At 38.4% G+C, this 26254-nt stretch overlaps 1 protein-coding gene across 2 annotated transcripts in view; it reads left to right on the plus strand.

The window, feature by feature from the left end:
• Positions 1-26254, plus strand: part of CLIP3 (CAP-Gly domain containing linker protein 3) — a 1549977-nt gene that overhangs the window by 860626 nt on the left and 663097 nt on the right. For both annotated transcript variants that reach the window (XM_044055010.1, XM_044054942.1), the window contains exon 7: positions 19228-19464. In XM_044055010.1, the coding sequence (XP_043910945.1) occupies positions 19228-19464 (237 nt within the window). The remainder of the gene's footprint in view (positions 1-19227; positions 19465-26254) is intronic.

The raw sequence follows: 26254 nt of genomic DNA on the forward strand, positions 1-26254 counted from the left end.
TACAATTTAATCAGGCTACTAACAAGCAGTAATAAAGGCAGCAGAATAAATTTAATTGAGTACTTTTAAAAGAGGCGAAAGCAAAATAAGGTAATAAAGTAGGAAGAAACACAAATACAGTAAGGCAGATGAAGTGCAAATTTTTTTTTTTTTTTTGAGATGGAGGAAACAGAGCAGATTAAGATAATATAGGGGAATGCCTTTCCCAAGTGCTCTCTCTGTACACCGCAGAGGAGATGGGACTGGTAAGAGTATCCAAAATCAAAATATGATCTCACTGTACTCAGTTGAGTGAGCGAATGAGATGGGTCCAGGAGGAGTGTGCAAAAAGAGATTTACAGCAGGGGCGGGCAGTTCCAAAGCCACCAAGATTAACACCACAACAAGAAACAGGGTGGGGAACTAACTGCAGAGATTCAGAGACACAATATTTACTGAATCCAAGACACACAATATTTACTCACTCAAATCTTAAATAAGGGCAGAAAATATACTTAAATCAGCTTGTGTCCAGTTGATATATGCAGACAAGTCTCAGTAGCCAGCAACTCGATTTAAAATGTTTTGTTTCTTTTATCTATTACTATTTTATGAGCTAAAAGGTGTTGTATAGCTACTTGTTTAAAACCCTCCCAAGAGATATTTATTGTATCTAGCCATTTAAAAGCTATATACAGTTTCATTAGTAGGAAGATTGTTAAAAGTGTATTTGCTTGTTTTCTTGGTATGTTGGGTGGGAGAATGTGTAATAGAGTGAATTCCCAAGTTAATGTTGATGTTTGATAACCCATTTTTTGTAATTGTACCTTGAGAGAGTTCCAGAGTTTATAGACACATTTACAGCTCCAAAATACATGGATTAAGTCAGCTATCTGGTCCTTACAGTGTGGGCAGAAAGGTGATTTTGATGTGCTAAATTTGTGTAGGATTGCAGGTGTAAAATAAGCATTATTGTTGATCGTGAGCTGAGTGTATGCTAACTTTTTGAGGGGTATAATCTTCAGTGTTAGATTGCTTGCCTGGCTTATTTGCTGATCATCTATGGATGGTTTAATTTTTCTCCAGTTGTTAGAGAAGAGGAGGTCTTTCTGGTATTTGATTTCATTTATCATTTTATATGAATTGGTAATAGTTTTCTTTGTTGTGATAATAGTTTTCCAAAACCTGATACAAGTTTCTATGTCACTATTGGTCATAGTAGCATTTTGGAGGTAACTGGAACACAGTTCTTTGATTTGTCTTAGGATTATTATGTGTGATTTAGGGAGGTTTAAGTTGGTTCTCATTTCTTGTATTGAGCAGTTAAGGTAAGGATAAATACCTTGGATTGTTTTATCTTTCAGTCTGGGAAAAGGGACTAAGTCCAGCATCTTATTATTTATTTTTAAGTTTGGGTTTTTATGAAGGGGTTGCAGTATTGTCATAGCTTGTCCAAGGTTCAATAATTGAAAGAGTTTTTGCGCTAAGTTGATAGAATGTTTTAAGGGCTCTATAATGTTATAAGTTTGTATTTCTTTCTGCTTCGGGAATGGAAGTGCTTTGGGATTGAAACCTAAAGCTTTAATATATCAGTAATAGATTGTCACCCAAAGAGGAGACCAATTCTCCATTGATGGGTTATGTTCAGTTATTCTTAATATTCTGTTAGTGTTAATGATCGAGTAGTACATTTTAAAATCTGGTAAATTTAGTCCTCCTCTGTTTTTGGGGAGTGTTAATTCTGGATAGGAGATTCTGTTTTTTTTGGGTTCCCATATAAATTTTGCTAGGAAGGTATGAATTTGTTTGAAGAATTTATTATGTATTATTGTCTGTGATGTCATGAATATATACATTAGTCTAGGTAAAATGTTAATTTTGATTATTGATACTTTGGCCAAGAATGGTAGTTTTAGGTTGTTCCATCTTTTACAGTCTTGCATTATGTTTTGTCATTTAAGGTTTACATTGTATTGGTATAAGTCTTTGTTATTCTGGAAAAAGGTGATTTCCAGGTATTTAGTTTCTTCTTTTATTTTTATTGTGTTTAACAATGGTGTTAGTGAGGTGAGTTTGGGTGTTTTTAGGGGGAAATATTAATTTTATTGAGGTTTAGTTTGTAGTTAGACATAGTCAAGAAATGTTCAAGTGCAACTATTATTTTGTTTATATCTGAATTTGGTGTAGTGCAGTATATGTTCAGATCATCCGCAAATGCAGTGAGGTATATTTTGAAGTTGTGTGTTGATGGAGCATTGTGGTATGTGTTTTGTTTAATGTAAAAAAAGAGTGGTTCTAGGTATAGGTTAAACAGGAAGGGTGATAATGGGCATCCTTGTCTTGTTCCATTTTTTGTTAGAATCCTATTTGACCAAGTTTTATTTATATATAGAGATGTGTATGGGTTGCTATAGATAGTTTGGATAATCTGAATGAAGTTATTGGGTATATTAAAGTAGGGTAGTATTTTGAGTAAGAATTCTAGGTTAACCATATCAAATGCCTTGTTGGGTATCCACTACCATTGTGTAGATGTTGATAATGTATCAGTTAGCGTAGGATATTAGTGTATCTAATGTTAATGTATTGTCACTAGTCTGTTTATGTGGCGTAAAACCAGATTGTTCTGGGGAGATAATTTTCTCTATCAGATTTTTCATTCTGTTTGCAAGTATAGCGGTAAATATTTTAGTATCTATATTTAAGAGGGAGATGGGTCTGTAGCTGTCGGGTTTTTTGGGGTCTGTGTGTTCTTTTAATATAAAGATGGTTTTAGAGGCATTAAAGTGGATATAATTTATGTTATAGTTTATTATGCAATTCAGTGTATAGTATAGTAGTTTGGCTATCAAGGGGGAAAATGCTTTGTAAAATTCTGATGTGAGGCATCCGGACCCGGAGCCTTATGCGCTTTTAAGTGTTTGATTGTTGTAATAATTTCACTGATGGGTATCGGTTCAGTAAGTTTTTTTTGTTGGTCTAAATTTAGTTTAGGGAATTTCAGTTTTTGAAGGAAAAGAGTTCTATCTTCCTTTGAGGTTTGTAGTATTTGTGCTCCATATATTTGAGAGTATATTTGTTCAAATGTTTTAATGTCTTCATTTTTGTGTAGTTTTTGTCTCTGTAGTTTATTTCTGATATATTGGAGGCATTTTTGTGTTGGGAGATAATTCTGGCCAGAGCTCTAAATGGTATTTGAGCTTCTTCTGCGTAAGTGGCTAACATTCTGGCTTCATAAAAAGACAGGTTCCTGGTTTCTAACATATATAGATCCCTTTGCAGTTTTAAAAGTTCTGCTTCTGTTTGGTTCTTGGGGTTATTTATTAGTTCTTTTTCAAGATGCTCTATTTTCCCTTTCAGTGTATGCTCCTCTTTCAGTTGTATTTTTTATAGTATGCTGCTTTTTCAATAAACAATCCTCTAATTTGTGCTTTGGTTGCAGCCCATTCTATGTCAGTTGTTACTTGGGAGATAGTGATATTTGTAAGAGCTATTTTTAGTATTGCTTCTGTTTCTTTTATTACATCCATTTTGGAAAGTAAATTAGGGTTTAATGACCAATTATGACACCTATTTTCTAAATATATATTTTTGTCCCAGTTAATGTTCAGTGTGATTTTGGAGTGATCTGAAAAGAACCTGGTATGTATAGTTATTGTTGAGTCCATGTTAATGAATATGTCAGAGATTAAGAAGAAGTCTATCCATGACCACATTTTGTGGCATTGCGGATAGAATGTGAATTTCCCTGTTTTATCTTCACTGTTCCCATATTTAAAAGGGTCATATAGTTTGAAATCTTGTTTGAGTTCATTAAGGGCTAATGTGGCTTGTTTATTATGTGATTTGGTCAGATTAGATTTATCCTTTTCTGGGTTTTGATATGTGTTCCAGTCACTTCCAATCACTAGGTAGTGATCTTTAAATTGGTTTAAGGTTGGGTATAATGACATAAAAAAGTGTTGTTGGTTATTACAGGGTGCGTAAACATTAAGTACCATTATAGGTTTTGGTATTGTAGGACTAGTAAATGTTACGTAACACCATCTTCCCTCCTTGTCAGCTTTGGTTTTAAGTATTTTTTCCTTAAATTGTTTTTTAATTATTATGGCTGCCCCAGCACTATTTGTTTTCCCCTCTGAAGCTATGATTTGACTTATCCATTTCTTTCTGCTAATTTCTGCCCATTGCTCTGCAGTCAAGTGTGTTTCTTGTATTAGTATGAGGTTGGCTGTGGTTTTTAATGTAAGGTGTAAGAATAGTTTTCTTTTCTTCTTGTTTTGGAGCCCTTTAATGTTCCATGATTCTATTTCCCACATTTATTTATTAAGTGTATTCCTTAGATATGTCATGTATATTAGTTTTGTTTTGTTATCTTTGTATGTGTTACTGTGTAATGGTTTAGGAAAGCATCTATTTATCCCCGTCCCTACTCTGTGCCTAACCACTATATCCCTGGACCAGGAATAATCGGGGGGGGGGGATGAAGGTTCATTATATGGTTTACCTTTACATCTAATCTTGGAATGTGTTTTCTTTTTAGATAAAGATTTAACCCATAGTACCCCCCCCCCCCCGTGTTATATACAACATGGACAAAGCTGAACAAACTAGTTCCCTCAACAAACACTGTTACTTAATGTTCCTAGCCTCTTCCAACATACTATTTATACAATTATGGTATTGCATTTAAGGTACAGCATGTATTGTTTTTGTCTTGTGACTAATTCTTTCTAATAGTATTTTTTAAAACAGCATATTAATATACATTCCTCAGTAAATTATAGCAATATATGTACCATAGTAATATTGTTAAACTATCAGTCTTGTCATTTTTAAATTTTTCTTTCATTTGACTTCTTCTTCCTCCCCTTTATTTATTCAGATTTCGGCCGTCTTTGGTGCCTGTAATGTTTTTCCACATCAATCTGTGTGGGTTATAAAATATATACTTGGCACCTATTTATCAGGGGTAGGAAGTATATAGATAGAGAAAAAGAAAAAAAGGAAAAAAAACAGCTTAGTCAAACAGTCCTTCTGCTATAGTTAACATATTAAGGCTATATTTACATTATCCTAAGATTGTTAGGTTGTTTTACTATTTTCCTGAGATTACTTCTCCCCAGGATCTTTTAACACATTTCTAGTATTTACATAAAACATTTAACATTTTTTTCCCTTTTTTTCCCAGTATTAATCTATGAGCTAGCCTGTTTCTGACAGTTTATTTCTTGCCTATTATTTAAGGCTGGATTTTCATTCACCTTTATAGTACTGGGTGTACTGTTTTAGTGAATGATTCAGTTCAACAGTACCTTATTTCTTCAAGGTTTTGCTTGCAGGTTGGTTGACATGTATGGTGCAGCTTTCTTCTTTTAGCTGGTGCAGATCAATTTTCGTTTTTCAGGCAGTAAAATCTTTTGGAGCTTGCTGAGATCCATTTTGTCTGACTGTTCTTCTTAATGGAGCCCTCAAAATCATAGGGGGACCGATTTTGCGGACCAATGTCCCAGGAGGAGGTTCCTTCCTATATTCGCGCATCGAAAATGGCAGTTGATTTTTGGTTCCTACCCATGCTGTACTTCCTTTTCCTGTGTTCCTCATGGCTCACATCATGGATTTAAGGGCCTAGACAGCAAGGGGAAGCTTTCAGAGTTGGATACCAGCTAGAGTGCTTGTGAATGGGGTAGTTTCTTCACCCAAGGGTCATTTATCACTTTTTGTGGATTTATTTCCTTTCTGAAGGTAGAATTTGCTTGAAAACGGCCAGGAATGTCTCTTTTGCCTGCTTGGGGTTAGCGACCATGTATTTAACCTCTTTGATATAGAAGATTAACTGATTTGGATATTTAATCTGGAATTTGATTTTTATTTCTATTAGGAACCTGCAGTATGGAGATAGTAGTTGTCTTACTTGTCTTATTTGTACTGGGATGTCTTGAGCAAAGGAGATTTTATTATTATTCCAGGTGAGTGTGCCTTTTTTTCTTTGCTGCCAGTATGATTTTATTTACATCTTGGTAGTTTAATATTTTAATATAGACCGGTCTTGGTTTCAGTGGTGTTTGCATTTCCCTCAGGGCACTGTGGGCTCTCTCTATTGTTGTTTGCTGTATTTCTTCAGGTTCCTCTAGCAGGGAATTTATTATTTGCTTGATTGTTGGTATTAGATTGTTATGAGGTACAGTTTCAGGTATTCCTCTGATGATGATATTTTTCCTTCGAGATCTTGCTTCTAGGTCTGTTACTTTTGCTTGTAAGTTTTGTATTTCTTTGTCATGGGCATCAGTTCTTTGAGAAACAGAGTCTATTTTTATTTCATTTTCTATTATTTTGGCTCGGATTTTTCCATTCTGAATATTATTTGGCTGAATGAGTCACCAAAGGTTTGAAGGTGTAATGATAAGTCCTTTATTGCTTGCTAGATAGGTAATAAGGCAGTTTTTATGTCTTCCAGATTAGCTGGCTGGTCTGTCTTGGATTTATTTGTAGTATGAGTTGTTAGTTTGTTTAGTTGTCTTTTGTCTTTTTGAAGTTGTGTCTTTCCCAGGTGAGGCTAGTACTGAGAATTTGGTCTTAATTGTTGTTTCCATATTATTTTCCTCTTTTAACATCTTGCTGTATAGTGTTTTACCAATCTTGTAGTCAGATGCAGGGCCTTAGTAGCATATGGCTGAAGCTGTTATTCAGACATCTTAGTCAATCCTGCTGTTTCTGAGCTGAATCTGTCACTTTTTCTTTCTCTTTTGTTTGCTGGATGATATTAGCAGTAAATATAATATCTACAGTTATTTCTGTATTATTAATTCTGAGTTGCCTTCTGGGTTGGTTTTAATCCAGGGTATATAAGAGAGCTAGGTGATAGCAGTGTTCACAGAACAGCAGCCATTTTGAACTCTCAGAAAAGGAATTCTTTAGTTTTTGAGGATTCCCAATGTGTTGAACAGGGAATAGATTTTGGAGGAACAAATTCTGTCATTTCTTCACAGATAACCATTTCTGACTCTGATGAGAGTATTTCTTCTTATTTTCCCTTGAAATAATTTTCTTTTTCTGAAAACATGTCAAAGATGAACCATTTTTTTTTTCAGTGGGAATATTCCCATTCCTTAAAAAGGAAGAAGAAAGAAGTTGCAATAGTAAAGAATAGGGCATCAGAGGCACTATCAGCTTCTGGAAAGTGACTCAGTAAGGGGCACAAAAAAACTATACCAGGTTGCAAGGCAAAGACAGAAAGATAAAGAAGATAGTCAGACACCCTTCATAAGGGATTCCAGCAACAACCTGCTTACCAGCCCACAGGACATCAAAGGCAGATGGAAGGAGTATTTTCAGCAGCTTCTGAATGAAGAAAACCCCACAGAAGTGGTACTGCCCCAGAAACAGCCTACAATGAGAGTAGAAGTGGAGCCCAGCTTAGAAGAAGTAAGAGCAGCACTAAGGAAAATGAAGTCAGGGAAAACAGCAGGCTCAGATGAGGTCACAGCAGATATGATAAAGATGCTGGGTGAGCTAGGGGAGAAATGGCTCCTGAGGGTACTAATTGCAGTGTGGAGAGCAAGGCGTATTCCAGATGACTGGAGAATAAGCATACTCATGCCAGTGTACAAGAACAAAGGGGACATCCACAACTGTGGACAGTACAGAGGCATCAAACTCCTACCACATTGCATGAAAGTTCTGGCGAGGGTGATTGATAAACGGATACGCAGAATAGTAGAATGTAAGATGGGAGTTGAACAGTTCGGATTCAGATCAGGATGCAGCACAATTGACCCGATGTTTGCATTGAGACAGATACTTGAGAAGAAACTAGAGAAGAGGAGAGAGTCAAACTGGGCTTTCCTAGACTTGGAAAAAGCATATGACAAGGTCCCAAGAAAGCTGATCTGGGCAGTACTGCGGTGGTTTGAAGTCCCAGAAACATTGGTAGAATTAGTACAGGCTATGTACAAGGACCCAGTGACTCAAGTACGAACAGTGTTTGGCCTCACTGAGGGGTTCCCAGTGGGAGTGGGTGTACACCAGGGTTCAGCTCTTAACCCACTGCTGTTCATACTGGTAATGGACTACCTCAGCAAACAGGTTGGAGGGGTCAGAGCAACAAAGCTGCTGCATGCAGACGATGTGGCAGTACAGGCAGACTCTGATCTAGAACTTCAGCAAAGGATAGGAGAATGGAATGCAAATCTGAAGGCACATGGGATGAAACTAAGCACAGATAAGACAGTGGCAATGGCAGCAGATTGGGGAAATCAGAAGAAGCTGAGAATAGAGATAGATGGGAGGATAGTGGAACAGGTAAACAGCTTCAAGTATCTGGGAGGGGTGGTTGAGGAGAAGGGTAGTCTGAATGAAGAGGTCAAAGCTAGAATCAGAGGGGCTACAGCCAACTGGTATAGAATATCAGGTGTAGTATATGACAGAAGAATGCCAAAGAAGCTGAAAAGTAAGGTGTACAAGACAGTGGTGTGACCAGTACTACTGTATGGTACAGAAACCTGGGCAGTAAAGGCAGAACAGTTGAAGAAGCTAGAGGTGATGGAAATGAAGTGCCTGAGAAAGGTGGTAGGATGCACACTGCGGGACAGGCGAAGAAATGAGGAAATAAGAGCAGAAGCCAAAGTAGCTCCAATTGCAGAAAAGATCAAAGAAAACAAATTACGATGGTATGGGCACATGTATAGAAAAGCAGAAGACAATCTGGTGAGGGAGATTTGGGACAGACAGGAAGAAGGTAAGAGGAAGCGAGGGCATCCAGCAAAAAGGTGGATGGATTGTGTGAAAGAAGATCTGCGACAGTCAGGCATGAGTGTTGAAGAAGGCAGGAGAGTGGCACTGAATCGAGAGAGTTGGCAACAGTTAATACGATACCCGACCCCATGTAAATGGGAAAAAAGGGATAATGATGATGATGATACCCAGTCCTTAAAAAAATATAATTTATCACAGCTGAAATTTCCTCAGCCTGTTGCTGCTCTCCCTGTTCTTGCAGCCCAGAAGGATGTTTTTATTATAGACAGAAACATGCCTGGCCACATCTACTAAAGACAATCACAAGGCTTTCTTCACATATGTCCTCAGTCTCAAGGGAAGCACCCAGATCTGCTCAAAACTGGTGGTCAAGGACACCACTTACACAAAGGCAATAGATGTAGCCAACCTGCTGGCAGACAGGTTCAGTGAAAACTTCACCCCTCTGTCCCCCCATCAGTAAATCAGGATATCCCCAGCACCTGCTCCCCCCTCCCCTTATCTCTGTTGAGCAAGTTATCACTGCCCTCTCAAAGTCAAAAAATACAGCCTCCATGGAACCCAGTAACATTCCCTGGCTGCATCCTACATGAACTCAGGCAGGAACTTGCAGCACTGTTAGGCACCCTATTCAACCAAAGCCTGAGTATCAGCTTCATCCCATCTGAGAGGAGGACAGCCACTGTCATCCCCTTATGCAAAGGTGGAGCATCCACCGTTCCAGAAAATTATAGACACATCAGCCTAACTAGCCTGATCTGCAAGGCCATGGAGCAGATTATCATGGACCTCATTAACAAGGACATTGGCAACCTCTAAACACTCGATCCTACACAGTTTGATTTCATCAAGGGAGGTCATGCCTGTTAAATTTGGTCGATTCCTTTGAGACATTCACCAACGCCATGGATGAGGGGAAGACTGTGCACACCTCCTATCTTGACCTGGCCAAAGCCTTTGATACTGTTCCCCACTCAGGTATAATAGATAAACTATTTCAACTAAGCATCAATCCGTATGTTACAGATGAGTAGCAAACTGGCTCACTGATAGAACTCAAAATTGTATAAGTAGACAAACAAAACTCAAATGGCAAAAGTGCACAAGCACAGCTTCAAAGACACAGGAACACAAGTCAAAGATGAAAATTTTCAAGTTGATTTATTCTGGTACCTCGGCATTTCGCCATGAAGGTATAACAATCTCACATCTCATCCTATAATTTATACACGTCTCCTTCCATCAATTAATGTCATTAATAAATTAAGATAAATGCATTAACCCCATTCCAAGTGTAATCACGTCAGATATGTCTATTACTTAAAAGGCTTAAAGGAACCAGTAACCTACTTCAAAAAAAACATTTATATAAAGGAATAGTATGGTATAAAAATTACCCTAAACTAAATACAAATATAATAAATTATTCCAACAAACATATAAATACATTATAGTAATTATTCTACGGTTATTACAACATACTGTTCCTAAACTAAGTACAAAACTTAAAACGATTCCTTAAACCCTTAATAGGGAAAAAAAATCCAAGAATATTACAAAGTAAGCTTAGTGTCAGTGTTCATACCCCTTGGTTGTAATGTTCTAAAGTTAATAATCATCCTACATTCTAGTTTGTTTAATTCCTCCTTAAAACTGCCTCCAAATTCCAAAAATGGATGTGCTAGCACAGTGAAAAAATACTTTTATGACAACCCCCATGAGTAGAAATAAAGTGTTATGCTACTGGGTTTTGACTGTTTATTTTCCTAACATCCCCCAAATGTTCTAAAATCCTTACTTTTGCTCTCCTTTTGGTTTGCCCAATATACCACTTTACCTTCTCACAACCACAGCCAATAATATAGATTACACCCTGTGGCTTTATAAAATCTACCATTAATTTTCCCTCCATCCAGGTTTTTAGCCCTACTGCAAATACTACAATTCCCAAATGGACACATGCCAACTCTCCCCATGTTGACAGACTAAACATGGCTACCTACCACTAAGTAGTTCTTTCAAATTGTGATATCTGCCATAGGAAAAGGTCACATGCCTAGGGGAAAAGATGTCCCACACTCACATCATCCTTGATCAAATACCAAAATGTTTTGATAATATTCTACAAAATTTAGTCACAAAAAACAATTTCTCATTTTCACTAGTCATCTCATTTGCCTTTTTCTTTTCTCTAATCATATTCACCCCCTGTCCATGACAGCAAGAGACATCCCTATTTTCCCTAGTTTCCCCTGGTACTGCCTTCATAGCATTTTGCAATCGATCCAACTGATAATCCCTAGTCTTCAGTCTGTCAATAACATCTGCCAAAAACATATGTTTTAAAGCTTCTTCAGACGTGTTATGGAGAACTCTCTTAAATTCTCCATAAGGTAATGCTTTAATTAAATGGGGAGAATGCATGCACTCTGCATGCAAGAAATTAACTGCAGTGGATTTTCTATGTGGCTTAAACTGAACCCTCCTGTTCTCATTTACATACAACTCCACATCCAAATAAATTATGCTAGCAGGGCTAAGTTGGTGAGTAAATTTCAAGCCATGTGCTTATACCATTTAGCTCTTCCATAAATCTCAGGAAGGCTGACTGCTCAGCTTTGCACACAAAAATCAAGTCATCTATAAATCTGCCCTAAAATACATTCTCAGTAAAATACTTGTTGCAATAAATGAATTGATTTTAAAAATCACCCATGTACACCACTGCACATGAGGGGCATGAGCCTCCCCCATTGCCATGCCTTAGTAGTAGCCTAAAGTAGTTGTGAGTAAGACTAAATTCCAAAAAGAGCAACAGAAATGAAGAGTGGGGACCCTCCCCCATCATTCTCCCCATAGCTTCCAGGCCCCTTCTTGTATCAATATTTGTGTATAAATATCTAAAAAGCTGTGCTTGTGTGGTTTTGCCATTTGGGTTCCGTTTGTCACTGATAGAACCCACCTAGTCAAGATTGGGGAAGCCACCCCAAGCATTCGACCCGTAATGAGTGGTGTATCTCAGGAATTAGTCTTGAGGCCTTTGTTGTTTGGGATGCACTTTTCTGAGGTGCAGGTCAAAACCAGTGGGCTATGGCTGACCACGTTTGCAGATTACTGCAAGCTGGGCACTGTCATCATTCTCCTAGTGATGTGGAGATCCTCCAAGAGGGTCTTTCCCAAACAAATGACAGGTGCCAGAAACATTACCTCAAACTGATTCCCAAAAAATGCATTATCATCCCCTTTGGGGACAGTGATGTCCCCAGAAATTATCACATTAATAACAAGGTCGTAAACACGCAATCAGTTGTGAGGGATTTGGGCACCCAGGTTGATAGTAAACTGACTTTTGACCACTATATTGCCTCCATTGTATGGAAAACTTTCTACATGGTCCACCTCATTAGTAAGGGTATTTCATTCAGGGACAAGGTGGTCATAACACCCATAGTATTCTTCCCTTATAAGACTCATTATTGAGTACAGTGCTCCTTTCGGCATGTACCTCACAAAGCACATATGCAGCAGCTGGAGACCACAGAGGTTACTCACCAGGAGAATCCAGGGCCTCGGACATCTACCCTATACAGATAGACTAAGTCTCCTACAGACTCCTCAGAGGTGACCTCTGTCTGGCATATAAAGCAATCTCAGACTCCCGTCTTGATGAGACTGCTGCATATCCGCAAGTCAAGCTCTATTCAAGTAACCCATACGCACGACCTCAGCCTGGTCTCGGACATCAGTAGGACTTGTTGGTGGGATAGATTTGTGCTCCAGAGACTCCCCATTCTGTGGAATAGACTCCCACTCCATGTCAAGCAGAGTACCTCATTAACCCTTTTTAAGCCCAACCTGGATAACTGGATGGAGAACAGAAAATACACCCCTGGGATTCCACCTGTGTCCCTGCTGGACAGGGGCATCTGGTGCTGACTTGTCAGAATATGGGCTAAATTCTTGGCTAGGCTTGTAAGGGGCTCAGGGCCAATAGCCTAATAACTTCCTATGAGACTGGCAGCCAGCCTGCAGCCCCTAAGAAGGGAGATAGATTATATAAAGTTCCCTCAGTCTAACAAATATTTATTTTCTAATCCCAGATCTGATGCTGCAGTGATTTCCTTATCAAATTCTTCTGCAGCTAAACATTTAGTAAAAGCTAATCACTCCCCCCTCTGACAAGGATGAGAATGCTGTTGATAAATTTGGGAAGAGTGCATTCCTCTGCCAGTCTTAGTTTTAGGATTCTTAATTGTCAAGATCACATGTTGTTTTATTTGGAAAATATGGGGAAGATTACTGCCACTTTTCCTTCTTCTGAGAGCATATCTTTAAATGATTGTATTGCTTCCGTTTCTCAACTAACCAAACATTCTTTAAGTGTTCTTATGACTAATTGATGCCTCTTCCAGAGCAGTAGCTACTGTGTCTGTGAGAAGATTTGCATGGTTATATTCTCAAAAGTTGCTTAAATATATTAAAGCTGAATTTTCCCCTTGATAGGAAGGTTGTATTTGCACCATCTGATGCTGAGGTCCTGAAAAAAATGTGATGAAAGAGGGAAACTGATTTAAGTGGTGGGGTTTGCACCAAAGTTTGTCAACAAAAACAAAAAAGTAAAAACATTATTTAAGCTGACAACATCAAAGGCGTGGCTCACAATGCAAGAAGCCAGGCTGTTCTATCATCTCTTTAATCCAAGTGCATCAGTACATCTGGAACCTCAGCCATTTGGATTTTGCTTAGTTCACAATACTAAGAAAGGAACCTTCATATTTTCCTGATTGTAATATGTGCAGGTTCATCAGTGAAGATCTAGGTATATACTGTGCAAACATCCCTAAAATGTATAATCCGCAAAGAGTTTTCACTTTTTCAGACTATGTGGTTTATATAGCACTATGCTGCAAATGCAAATATTTTTGTGTTGGAAAAACTAATTGGAAGCTCAGTAGCAGGATTTACAAACAGGCCTATACCACGAAAAGGAATAAGGAACTTCTTAATGTGCTTTAACAGAACTGATTAGTATGTACTAATTATAATACGTTAATGTTTGGGGTCCTTGATTATGCAAGCATTAATTAAGGGATGGAGTAAGGATAATTATTTGGAATATAAATGGAAAATTATTTTGGATTCTTGCAACAAATATGGGTTAAATTCATCATGAATTTTAAATATTTTTAAACAGGGGCTTAGAGGGGCTTGCAGATGCTAAGTCTTGATTTTGTCACATCACTTTTTAGCATGTAAATGATTATGATTACTGATTCAGTAGTTTAATGACATCTCAGTCTTGTGATGGCTATAGAGATGAAAGTGCTTACTCCATTTTATATATTTTTATTGTAATAAACTGTGTATTTTTATTATTTTGCTGTCATTGCTGGTTGTTCCTCCTTTGTTCTTTTTTTTTACATTATTGTTTTGTTGGATAATAACAGAATGACCACATCATTAAGACGTCATCACACCTTCCATACCTTTGCGCATTCCTCACTTTCTTTCATTTTCATTACCCAGGTCCACAGGTCTAGGGCCAGTCAAAATAGAAAAGCATATTTCTGCTTTGTCCCTATCCTCAGCAACAGCTTAGCCAACACCATCTGCTTCATCAAATACCTTGTTTATGTTAATTTTTGATCATATGCACCCTCAGTAAAAACTCTGCACCCAAATTCTTCTGTGTTAAGATTCCCAAAATGCAGTTATATACTAGTATGTCAGATGTCGTGGTCATATCTATAATGACAGCCATCAGTTCCTCACATTATTTTCAGCCCAGTGTGTATCTGTTTGTATGCATTCTTCTTTCCTTGACCAGTCTGTAACCTCTACTTTTCTCTCCCTGTTCAGGGCTTCATTATGCTTTCCTACACATTCTCCAGCTACTTTTTATAGTGCTACATCATTGCAGTCTGCCTAAAGTTTCATTATGATAGTGCTTTTGGTTCTACCTTTGGTAGAAGAGTTATTTTCATCATCAGCCTTCCCAGCTGTCCCATCCTATAGTATAACCTTACCAGAGTTGGACTTGCCTACTTTTTAAACATCTTGGTATACAGTGGATATAAAAAGTTTACACACCCCCGTTAAAATGCCAAGTTTTTGTGATATAAAACAATGAGACCAGAATAAATAATTTAAAAACTTGTCCCACCTTTAATGTGACCACCTGTACAATTCAATTGAAAAACAACCAAATCTATTAGGGGAAAAATATAAAAAATAAAAAAAGTTCAATAAGCTGGTTGCATAATTGTGCACACCCTTAAACCAATACTTTGTTGAAATACCTTTTGATTTAATTACAACATTAAGTCTTCTTGGGTACACACCTGCCATCAATTAAACAGACTCTGATTAACCCCAAATAAAGTTCAGCTATCCTAGTAGGAATTTCCTGCCATTTACTCAATTGCCTGCTACAGCAAAAGCCATGGTTCGCAGAGAGCTTACAAAGCATTAGAGGGATCTCATTGTTGAAAGGTATCAGTCAGGAGAAGGTTACAAACAAATGTCCACAGCATTGGATATACCATGGAACACAGTGAAGACAGTCATCAAAAAGTGGAGAAAATATGGGACAACAGTGTTGTTGCAAAAATTTGAACGTCCCTCCAAAATTGATGAAAAGACAAGATGAAAATTGGTCAGGGAGGCTGCCAAGAGACCTAGAGCAACACTGAAGGAGCTACAGGAATTTCTGACCACTACTGGTTATATACTACATGTACTGTGGTGGTGGTGCTGTGATAGCGTTGTTGTCTCACAGTTAGACGTTGCCCGTTCGATTCTCAGTTAGAGCGTCTTCTGTGTTGCGACATGTGTGAATGGGCGTTCCTTCATTGAAGGTTGTGCATTAGGCCCGGCAAGCCAGCACGTAAAAATCTACTGCCAATCATAAGCAGACTGGAGTTCCGCTGTTGGGACCCCTAACCGGGAAAAACTGAAAGACACAACAACAACAACAACTGGTTATATACTACATGTGATAACAATCTCCCGTATTCTCCATATGTCTGGACTATGTGGTAGGATTGCAAGACTGAAACCTTTTCTTACACAGAAAAACATCCAGGCCTGGCTAAAATTTGCAAAACAATACATCAGGACTCTCAAAAGCATGTGGGAAATGTGTTATGGTCTGATGAGACCAAGGTTGAACTTTTTGGCCACAATTCCAAAAGGTACCTTTGGCACAAAAACAACACTTCACATCACCAAAAGAACACCATCCCCATGGTGAAGCATGGTGGTGGCAGTATCATGCTTTGGGGTTGCTTTTCTTCAGCTGGAACTGGGGTTCATTCAAGGTGGAAGGAATTATGAACAGTGCCAAAAGCGTCTGCTAGAAAGCTAAAGATGAAGAGGAATTTCACCTTTCAGCACGACAGTGACCGCAAGCATACATCCAAATCAACAAAAGAATGGCTTCACCAGAAGAAAATTAAAGTACTGGAATGGCCCAGCCAGAGCCCAGACCTAAATGCAATAGAAAATTTGTGGGGTGACCTGAAGAGGGCTGTCCACAATCTGACAGATTTGGAGCACTTTTGCAAGGAAGAGTGAGCAAATATTGATAAGTCAAGATATGCCTTGCTGATAGACTCCTACCCAAGAAAACTAAATGCTGTAATTAAATCAAAAGGTGCTTTAACAAAGTATTATTTTAAAGGTGTGCACACTTATGTAACCAGCTTATTGCACTTTTTTATTTTTTGTATTTTTTCCCTAACAGATTTGTTTGTTTTTCAATTGAATTGTACAGGTTATAGGTCACATTAAAGGTGGGAAAAGTTTTGAAATGATTTATTGTGGTCTCATTTTTTTTATTTCACAAAAACCTAGAATTTTAACAGGGGTGTGTACACTTTTCATATCCACTGTACATATTCTGGTATTTCACCTGAGTGTGGAAGTGTTATCCCAAGTATTACCCCTAGTTGCTTCCAATATTTCCTCCTAGTTCTTAACACAGGTGCACAAACACAATACAGATGCACACACACGCGCATATACTTATGCAAAGCTACCCAAGTACCACTGACTGAGGACAGACCAACAAGTCACCTATAGTGCTGATCTCACCCTTTAGCAGCTTGTGACCAGGGCAGTGGCCCTCTTTGACCTGCACAAGGTACATCTCAGCAAACGTGTGTGCACGCGCGCACACACAACACACACACACACACACACACACACACACACACACACACACACACACACACACACACACACACACAGACACAGTCAAGTATAGTACAAACATTTGCAAGCCATCACTTAACTAGATGGACAAAGGTGTACTGTATGTGTGGCAACTGGTCAAGCACTGATGGGGTTTTATTCCCACCATTGCCAACCAGGTATCACATAAGATATGGTGAGGTACAGGAACTATGGTTCTGGCATCTGCTCCACTGCCCCAAATATGCCTTGCTGCCTAGCGGAGGGGGGTGGGTGTTCTTTTGATTCACAAAACAGGTACAGAAAAGGCTAACCATGTTTATTTTACATTTAGTTGTGGTGCCATCTGTCGCCCACAGTGCAGGTTACCACAGATCTATATGGGGGCTTTCCATACCTCTCTGTGTAAGCACCATAACAATGTTTGTATCATCAACAAATAAGGTGATCATTGTGTTCCCCATCTAAGATGTGATATCCAGTGCAAATATTCTAAACAGAACTGGTCCCATCCTGGAAGCCTGTCATGCTCCACTACTTAACTGACTTTCCTTTTGTCACTTTTCATCTCAGAACTACCCTCTTATTCTCATAAGTCAACCAGTTTTCAGTCCCTTGGACCCAAGTGTATGCCCTTTAATGCTCTTACCAGATTCCTGTGAAGTACAGAATCAGATGTTTTGCTGTAGAACAGTTTCACCACATTCCTTGCTTTGTTTACCTGAGTATCTTGATGTCTTGTTCATTTTGTTAAGTGAAAGTGCAGAGGAAGTGTGTGGTCTCTAGCTGTGGATATTGACCAAAAGGATGGTATCACAGATAACAGTAGTGAAAGTTAAATTCCGAGCAATGTTGCTGGGTTCACTCTGCACGGCAAAGTGAGGAGAGTGGTAACTTTACAGAATCTTACAGAGCAGCCAGCTACTCTGAGGTAAGAAGAGTCAGTTGAGATGGTCTGAACACGTTGTGATGATGCCATTTGTGTGTTTCCAATGGGATGTGTACCAGTCATGACTCACTGAAAGCATGAAACAGGGCAGCTACAGAACATTCTACAAGTAATATTGCCTGCATAGGCTAGCCTATAGGCTTTTCCTGGTAAATACAGAAGTCTTGTCTGACTTGGTCAGTTTGTAACACCCACAATGTTAATCAGGGTAGCCAGTTAAAAGAAAATGTGCGAGTGTGTCTGTGTGTTTGTGTGTGAATGTTTGTACAATGTTGGCCACACTGTTTGGTATCACTTTTATATAAACAATACATGTTATCAGTTTATCAGTGCAACAGCTGTCATTTTTCATCTCCAACAAAATATACTAATTTATCCCAAAAGTTGATTGTTTAATTTTTGCTGTAAATCATTTTGGACAAAATGAAACATTTATTTTGTCTTTGCAGTGAAGCATAGTCATAACAAATAGTGTCACAATATCCACAATTAGAATATTTTATTATACGATATGTCAGGGACTTTACATTCTGTCTTGTGAACAGCAGAACTCAAACATTGTGGAATGTCAACCATCTACCATCAAGTTATTCATCTGCTGTTCCATAAACTGTGATCAGAGCTTTTGGATGAATAATCTGGTAAATCCTTTAAAATCTGGTGGCAGAACTCCATTGATTATTTTGTTCTTTAAATAAGTAATTGGATTTTACTGTTTTACAATCCCACATTATTATTTACAGAAGCATGCATTGCTGAGTGAAAGTTGTACTGGATTATTTGTTTTTAAACTTAGTTTGACTTATTGACTGGGTTTAATATATTCTGACTGTAAATTTATGTATCAGTGGCAGGTTACTGTAATCCTCCTTGCTTGTGTGTATTTTGTTTGGTTTAGAGGTAGTAGTGATTGCTTATTAGTTTTATAGGCAACCTGCAGATAGGTTTTAGAAAGGTAAAGTTGGTATATTCTATAGCTAGGTATTCTAAGTGCATAAAAGAATGAAGAAATTGAGACTTACTTAGTTGATTCCGTTTCATTCCACAATGAACCCAGTACCTTGGTCTCAAGCTACAGTAACCCCCCTCTTAAAAAAAATTATTCTTTAGGACACACAGTAATTACTTAGAGATTACATTTCCAGATGGGTAGTGAAACATAGGACACTTTCTGTAGTGTGATACAATGTGAATTTTGTATGTGTGTGTGTGTAAACTGTGGTTGTTGGTCATGACATGAGACACGTATGGAAGCTAGTTATATTCCTGCGATTTTTACAGTGAATACAAAGTGCAAAATACCTTTTCTTTTCAAACAATTAATTGGGAGTTCTTGCTCTTTTTTATCGTAGAATAGTAAAGGCCAGGTCCCAGCAGATGTGGTGCCTGATCCCATGGATATGACATTGGACAAAGCTGAGGCAGCAATGGTCGCTAAAGAACTGAAGCAGCTTTTGTTGGATGCAGTTCCTCTGAGCTGCAATCTGCCAAAAGTCACACTACCAAACTATGACAATGTTCCTGGAAACCTCATGCTGACCTCCCTGGGTCTGCGACTTGGAGACCGAGTGCTTGTGGATGGACAAAAGGTAAGGAGAGTGAATGCTTTGCCAGTCCTGTTTGAAGAGTACGTTGATTTGATCAACTTTGCTGTAAAGTATAATGTATCAACTGTGTTCTGCATATTTATTTGGCTTAGGCACTTAGTCAAAAAGCATACCATATAATTGCATTGGAATAATAGAGAGTTGCATTACATACTTAATCCATTTTCAAAGCTGCACATTTTTGCATTGACTGCCTGATATATTTTAGTGGTGCTCTTATGCCTGGATTTTTTTTGTCAGTTTTATTTTTGGATATCAAACAAACTGTTTTGCACTTGTACTCAAATGATGCACCTGGCAAGACAAGTACTTTTTACTGTCATCAATAATATACATAGACTGCATCTCTTGTGTTGATTTTCAGATATTCCACACCTTCAAAGGCTCCCATTTCAGGGTGTTAGCACCCTGTAAAAAATGTAGTGAAAAGGAGTGCACTTTTGACAGTTCAAGGTAGTGTAAAATCTCAGCTGTATATACCGATGTAGGATAGTGGTAACGAGAAGCCTTTGATAGGTTACATCCAAGAGCCCTGGCATTTTGGAATCTCTCAACAGGAATCTGAATATGTAATTGGAGAACTGGTTCAGCACTCCCTTGAGGTATGACTTTGCATCACCACCTTCAAGTACCTCCACAAGCTAACTTGGCATTGGCACTAATAACAGTCCAGTGCGTAAGACTATGTGTTGGTACTTAAGGGATATACTGGTGAGAAAATAATCAGAATTTTTTTGCCACCAGTTGCTGTAGGCAGCTGGTTATTCTTTTGGGGACCCTTCCACTTTCCCTTTATTTTTTTCTTCAAAAAGATGTGTCATGTAAGAAAGGGAAATGCAACTGTGATTGCTAGATCACTTACCTGGATAAGCATTCTAAGTGTCTTTTTTGCCTAGGCATTCAGCATAATTACAAAGAATGTACAATTTGCTAGTCTTTTTGTATCCAAAACTATTCAAAGTTGTTTGTCTTCCCTCAAACTTTATATTGAATACAAATGCCTCCAAGCTTTGGCTCATGCTACGATAGCCTCTTGAGTTGCCTGCCTCAGATGTACCCCAGTCAACCTAGAAAAAAAAGTAAGAAGTTGAAAGAAGACATAAAATTGCCTGCTACTTTCAGTCATTTGGAATCAGACATCCCTGTTGAGGCATTTATTGAAGCCTGCAGACAGTCAGACTACCATGCCTGTTCACATTTTTGGGAGGCCAACAGTGTGCAGGACATTAACACATTTCCACCAACGGACCAGACAGCCAACTCAGCCATGAAAGGAGAACTAAAGTTGGTTCTTTTTGAGAGAACTGAGGTAGTCATCAAATCTTATCCTAGAAGGCATATCAGTGGCCTTTTGGAGGTGCATCCAGAGTATACTCCTCATATGGTTCCCTTGGACACTCTAAAGAAAAGGAAACAAAAGATCAGACATGTCTCTTCTCTGATTACACCTACTCCACTTAGGGATTCTTCTGCAGCCTCCTATGATGTCATGCAGCCCTATTATTTTAAGACACCTAGCCTCTTACATTAGTGAATAATACAGCTGGATAAATAAGGAGGGGGTAAAGGAATAAAGGAGCAACAGCTGGGCCCTTCCATACTCTGTTATAGGTTCCATTTAAGGTATATGAGAAATTACGTGTGTAAGGAAAGTTGTAATAGCTATGCAAGTCTAAAATTACAAGCAGCATGCTAGAATGGTAAATAAAGAAAAAAATAAAAGGGTAAAAATAGTAGAGTCAAAAGAAAATTCCAGTATTAATAATCACAAAAGTAATAAAGAGCAAAGATGATGGAATAAAATAAAAGTAATTTATTTATTTATTTATTTAACATTTGTTTACCAGGAAAGTCTGACTTGGAACAAAGTCAGTTTTCAGTGGAGGCCCGGGGAGAAACACTCCAGAAGCATGTCTTTATGATTGCTGTAATTACAGAAAACAAAGCCGTAAAATAGATTCTTAAGCTGAGTTGAGAATACAAAGCTGGTTCTAGTCTGTGGTTGTACTTCAGTGGTACATGAGCAAGCAGTTCCTGTTATGTTAAACAGAAGAGGCTGTTTGCAGGAAGAGATGACATAGAACATGATGTAATTCTGGATTCTTACTAAGTCACAATAGTTGACATTAGTGAAAAGCTATGTGCAGAATTAGATCCTAAACTAGGAGAAATGTGATGTCCAACCCCCAAGAACTCCTAATACAACCACATAAATGCAGGAACAAAGGAGCGTAGCACTACAAGTCCAGACTACCAAAGATCCAGGCAGCCAAAACCAAACCCAAACATACATTGCAATATTAGGGTCAAATAAGGACCAAAGGCTGCACCCCCATACACCCCCTGCAAATTATATATACCAACTCCATGATGGCACTACAGTAAGGAAAAGGATAAATTTCCCAATCTGCACTGTACTGCGATCTCCATTCAAAAGCTTTGGGTTTTCAAAAACATGATCATGTGGTCTTGACCTTATGAATTTCAAGTTTCTGAAAACTCGATCAACTGATTGGGACCTATAAATAAATAAATTTATATATATATATATATGTGTGTGTGTGTGTGTGTGTGTGTATATATATATATATTTATGTTTGTTTGTGTCTTTCAGCTTTTCCCAGTTAGGGGTCGCTGCAGCGGAACTCCGGTCTGCTAATGATTGGCAGTTGATTTCTATGTACCAGCTTGCCAGGCCTGACGCACAACCTTCAACGAAGGTACGCACATTCACGCATGTCTCCACGCAGAAGACGCTCTCGCTGAGAATCGAACCGGACAGCGTCTTACTGTGAGGCGACAATGCTACCACAGCACCACCATTGCGGTAATATATATATATATATATATATATTTATATATATATATTTATATATACATACACACACTTATGTGTGTGTGTGTGTATAACAGAAATAGGAGCTTATTCATAAATGCAGGATCAATGCCAGACAACTATAGGTTGTCTGTTGGACAGCTACTGGTCCAGGTGGCCCATAATATAGGGTTATACTACAACGAAGAAGTGTAGCTAGCTGCCAGTGATGCACAGATAAAATGGAAATACTAGGAATGCTGAGAACAAATATAGACTCTCTGTGGTTGCTGTAATTGTCATTAACCAGACAGTTACTCTTCTATAAAAGAGGTACTGACACAAATAACACTACTTAACAGCACTGCATGCTAAAGGTATGCACAACAAACCACTGAGAATGACATACAGCAAACAGACAGGTTCCAGAAGTGAATCATCTTAATGTGTATAACACATAGGAAGAATGATTACTGAGATAAATGGGTTCATCTGATGGCTTATAGAACTATCAGCAGCACCACCAAAGCAAACCAAAGGACACAGACATGAAGATCAAACAATGGCCAGTAGCACAAATTCAGACTAGCAAAAGGAAATGGCTTTGTACACCCCAGTATTCCTCCTGAGGTAAAACTAAGTTTAGGCTGCTTGTAGATAGCAAATGGCAAAAACATCGTCAGTGGAAATCAAAGAAAGTTTCAGTAGCCAGCATTAATCTCATAAAACAACATTCAGTCACAATTTCAGTGTAATCCAAAGGTAAACAATACAGACATGTGACTCACAGTACTGATAATCATACTGCCTCAGTCTTCCACATGTGCATTCCCAGGCAGAGTATAAGAGTTTAAACCAGTGGACTGGCTTACTTAAGCTCATAATCCTCATTGAAATTCTTCCCAAATTGTGGTTCATCAAGAAGTAATGAATATTTCTTCAGGCCTAGATGAAAATAATAGGATGTAGGACCCTTTCATCAGCTGTATGATATAACATTTCCACTGATTGCCATGTTATGTTAAATGACTCAGTAAAGAGAATCAACTCTGGAAATGCTGCTTTAAAGAAATGTCAATGTAGCAAACAGCAAGATTGCCAAAAGTCCAGAAAAAGGCAAACCCATCACAAAGGTAAGCCTTTGCTGTCTGATCATACCGGCAGCTGTGACTGTCAGTATGATTGCCTTTTGGTGGCTCTATAGGAAATGACTGGAATACAGTTTTTCTCCCCTGGCAGTGCCTGGAGAACCATAACATAATCAGCTCCTCAACCAGTAGATCACTCTAGAGCTCATTATTCCCTTGATATACTTCCTGTGGGTATCTGATTTCCTTCTATCCCCATTCCTTCAGCAAGAGTTGCAGTCTGTCTTAGATAAATGCAACATAAAACCAGTTGCCCCTCTCCCTACAAGACTTAAGGATTTAAGGAGATTCTGCTACAAATTGTTTTGAGTTCCCAAGAAAACCAGATCTTTTGGATGTGTATCAGACACAACATTTTATTTATTTATTTATTTAACATTTGTTTACCGGGGAAATCCAACTGGACTGGTTCCCCAGTGTCTGTGGAGGCCCGGTGAGAAAAGCCCCACATTAAATCACATAAGGACACATAGTAGCACAATGTAAAAGTTAACAGAGACAACAAAATTATACAAATCAGAGAATTAATTGTATCGAGTGAAATTGCCGCACAGCAATATTTGTCAACTAACATTTGAAAAATTACAGTTATTTTGTCAAAAGGTCAAATCACAATTATTTTGTCAAAAGTTCAGTTTGCCACAGAGATAAAGTTGAAAGAGCAATAATAATGTGGGAAAAGGTGGGGAGGAGTCAAATAGGTAGAAGTTGGTGAATGGCAGGAGCATAACCATTTGTCATTTAGATGGCTCGTTAGCAGGTTTTTGAACTGAGCTGGGTCGGATGTGTTTAGTGTGTACTGAGGGGTGTAGAGTTTGATGTTTTAGAGAGATTATTAGAATATAGAGAGTTTCTGAAGCTGTTGCTGGATTTTGTAACTGTTAGCAATAGTTTATCAGAGCATTGTAGGGTCCTACTGTTGTGGTGAATTTGAACTAGGTTCTGGGCATTTGTCAGGAAGGTAAACTATGGAGTGGGTTAGAGAAAGTTGGTTTAAGGTTAGGAAGTTTGGAAGTTCTAGCCATTTGAGTTGTTTCAGAGCAAGACAATGATAGGTTCTGTAGGGCAGGTTGGCAGCAAATTTGGCTATTTTGTGGTAGCATGATTCGAGTTTCAGTTTTTTGATATTTGTGAGTATGGGAGAGGTGTAGAACAGGGTGGATAGAAGGTAGGTCCTGCTGATTGCTTGTCTGGAAGAGATGGTTAAGTAAGACTTTATTCTATAAAGAGAACCTAATTTTATGTGGGTCTTTTTGATGGTATGTGCTTGTAGAATTTTAACTTATCTGTAATGACACCTAGTAGCTTAGTTTCTGGGATGGGTTCAATTAGGGTGTGATTGGATGAGTTGATTTTAAAGTCTTGGTTAAGTGAGTTTGTTTTATGATAGTTGTTGGGAAACAGCATTAGTTTGGTTTGCTGGGATTTAGGATGAGCTGGTATTTGTCTAGAAAAGATTCAATGTCAGTAAAGGATTTTTGGGTAACTTCTTCTAGTTATGATAGGGTGGGTGCGGTGCAGATGACAGTGGAGTCATCTGCGTACTGTATAATGGTAGCATGGTTAGTTGGTGTGTGCATATTATTGGTGAGAATCGAGAAGAGTAGAGGTCCAAGTATTGAGCCTTGTGGCATACCTGCTGTTACGGGATCGCTACATTTATCTATTGCATATTAAAAATGTTAGACTTACTATTTCTGTACAGTGTACATGGAGGGTGCTTACCTATGTATTAGATTATTTTTGTCTTCTAGCAGGATCATTGTTTTTTAAAGAGTAAGGCCTTAGACTTTGGCTTGTACTTTTTATAGCCCACTTAAGTTCCATGGCTGCCACTTTGTAGCACCAGAGAATATATGTATTCTTCTATTGCAACACTAGAAATAAAAAGGAACTGTTCAGTCTTGTTGAGGTCACAGTGAATATAGCCATGTCACATTTAGATTTTTTTGGTTGGTTCTAAACTCCAACAGGAGAAAGTCTTTCTGTGTTCCTATGGAGAGAATGTTCTCATTTTTGCCTTGGCAAACCTACAGATGTCCGTCAGCAACCTCCAAATCTTAGTCCTTCCAGTACTGGTCTTCATAGCAATTCCAGTGGCCCCCTGGCTTACCCTCACATGTAGTCCTTCCGGTGGTTGCTTGAAGAACAACACATCCAACATGCAAGTGAGTTGAAAAAAACATTTCATGTATTTACAATAAAAGAGAGTAACACACGAGGTAGATTGTCACCAACAACTTTACAGAAACAAACCTTTTTGTTGTTGCAAACTTCTCCAAATGTTAAAGTATACTGGTCTCCTTCATCAGCATCTCGTATTTTTAATTAATTTCATTGCTTGCCATCAGTGGCGGCTGGTGACTTCAAATCAAAGGGGGGCTGCAGGAGACAGCTGAATGGGTGGGGTCAAGGGGAAGGGGTGTGGCCAACCAGAAATGGGAGGAGCTATGCTCAAAACTACAAAAACTAACTTTAATTAAATACGCTGCCCTGGGTGGCAAACCATCATTATGAGAGTCCAATCAAGACAAAAATAAGTGTAGAAGAATAAAAATATTTCAATGCATTGGCTGCATGACAGCTTACTTAATATTTAGATGGAAACAAAAGGTTGTGAGGCATGAAAAAATAAATTACTTTTTAAATGCATTACTGGAATGCCAGTCAAATCAAGTACAAGCAAAACCAGAAGCACTCAACTCAAACCACTTCTCCTTGCACTGCAGTTCTAATTATAATTTATATTCAGCTTTATTAAAGTTCCAAGTAACATGCTGAAAGTAGAAATCTCTGTGATGCCCCCACT

Source organism: Protopterus annectens, chromosome 1.part0 (assembly GCF_019279795.1).
Source record: "Protopterus annectens isolate FY-2018-M chromosome 1.part0, PAN1.0, whole genome shotgun sequence".
In the NCBI taxonomy this organism is placed as follows: domain Eukaryota; kingdom Metazoa; phylum Chordata; order Ceratodontiformes; family Protopteridae; genus Protopterus; species Protopterus annectens.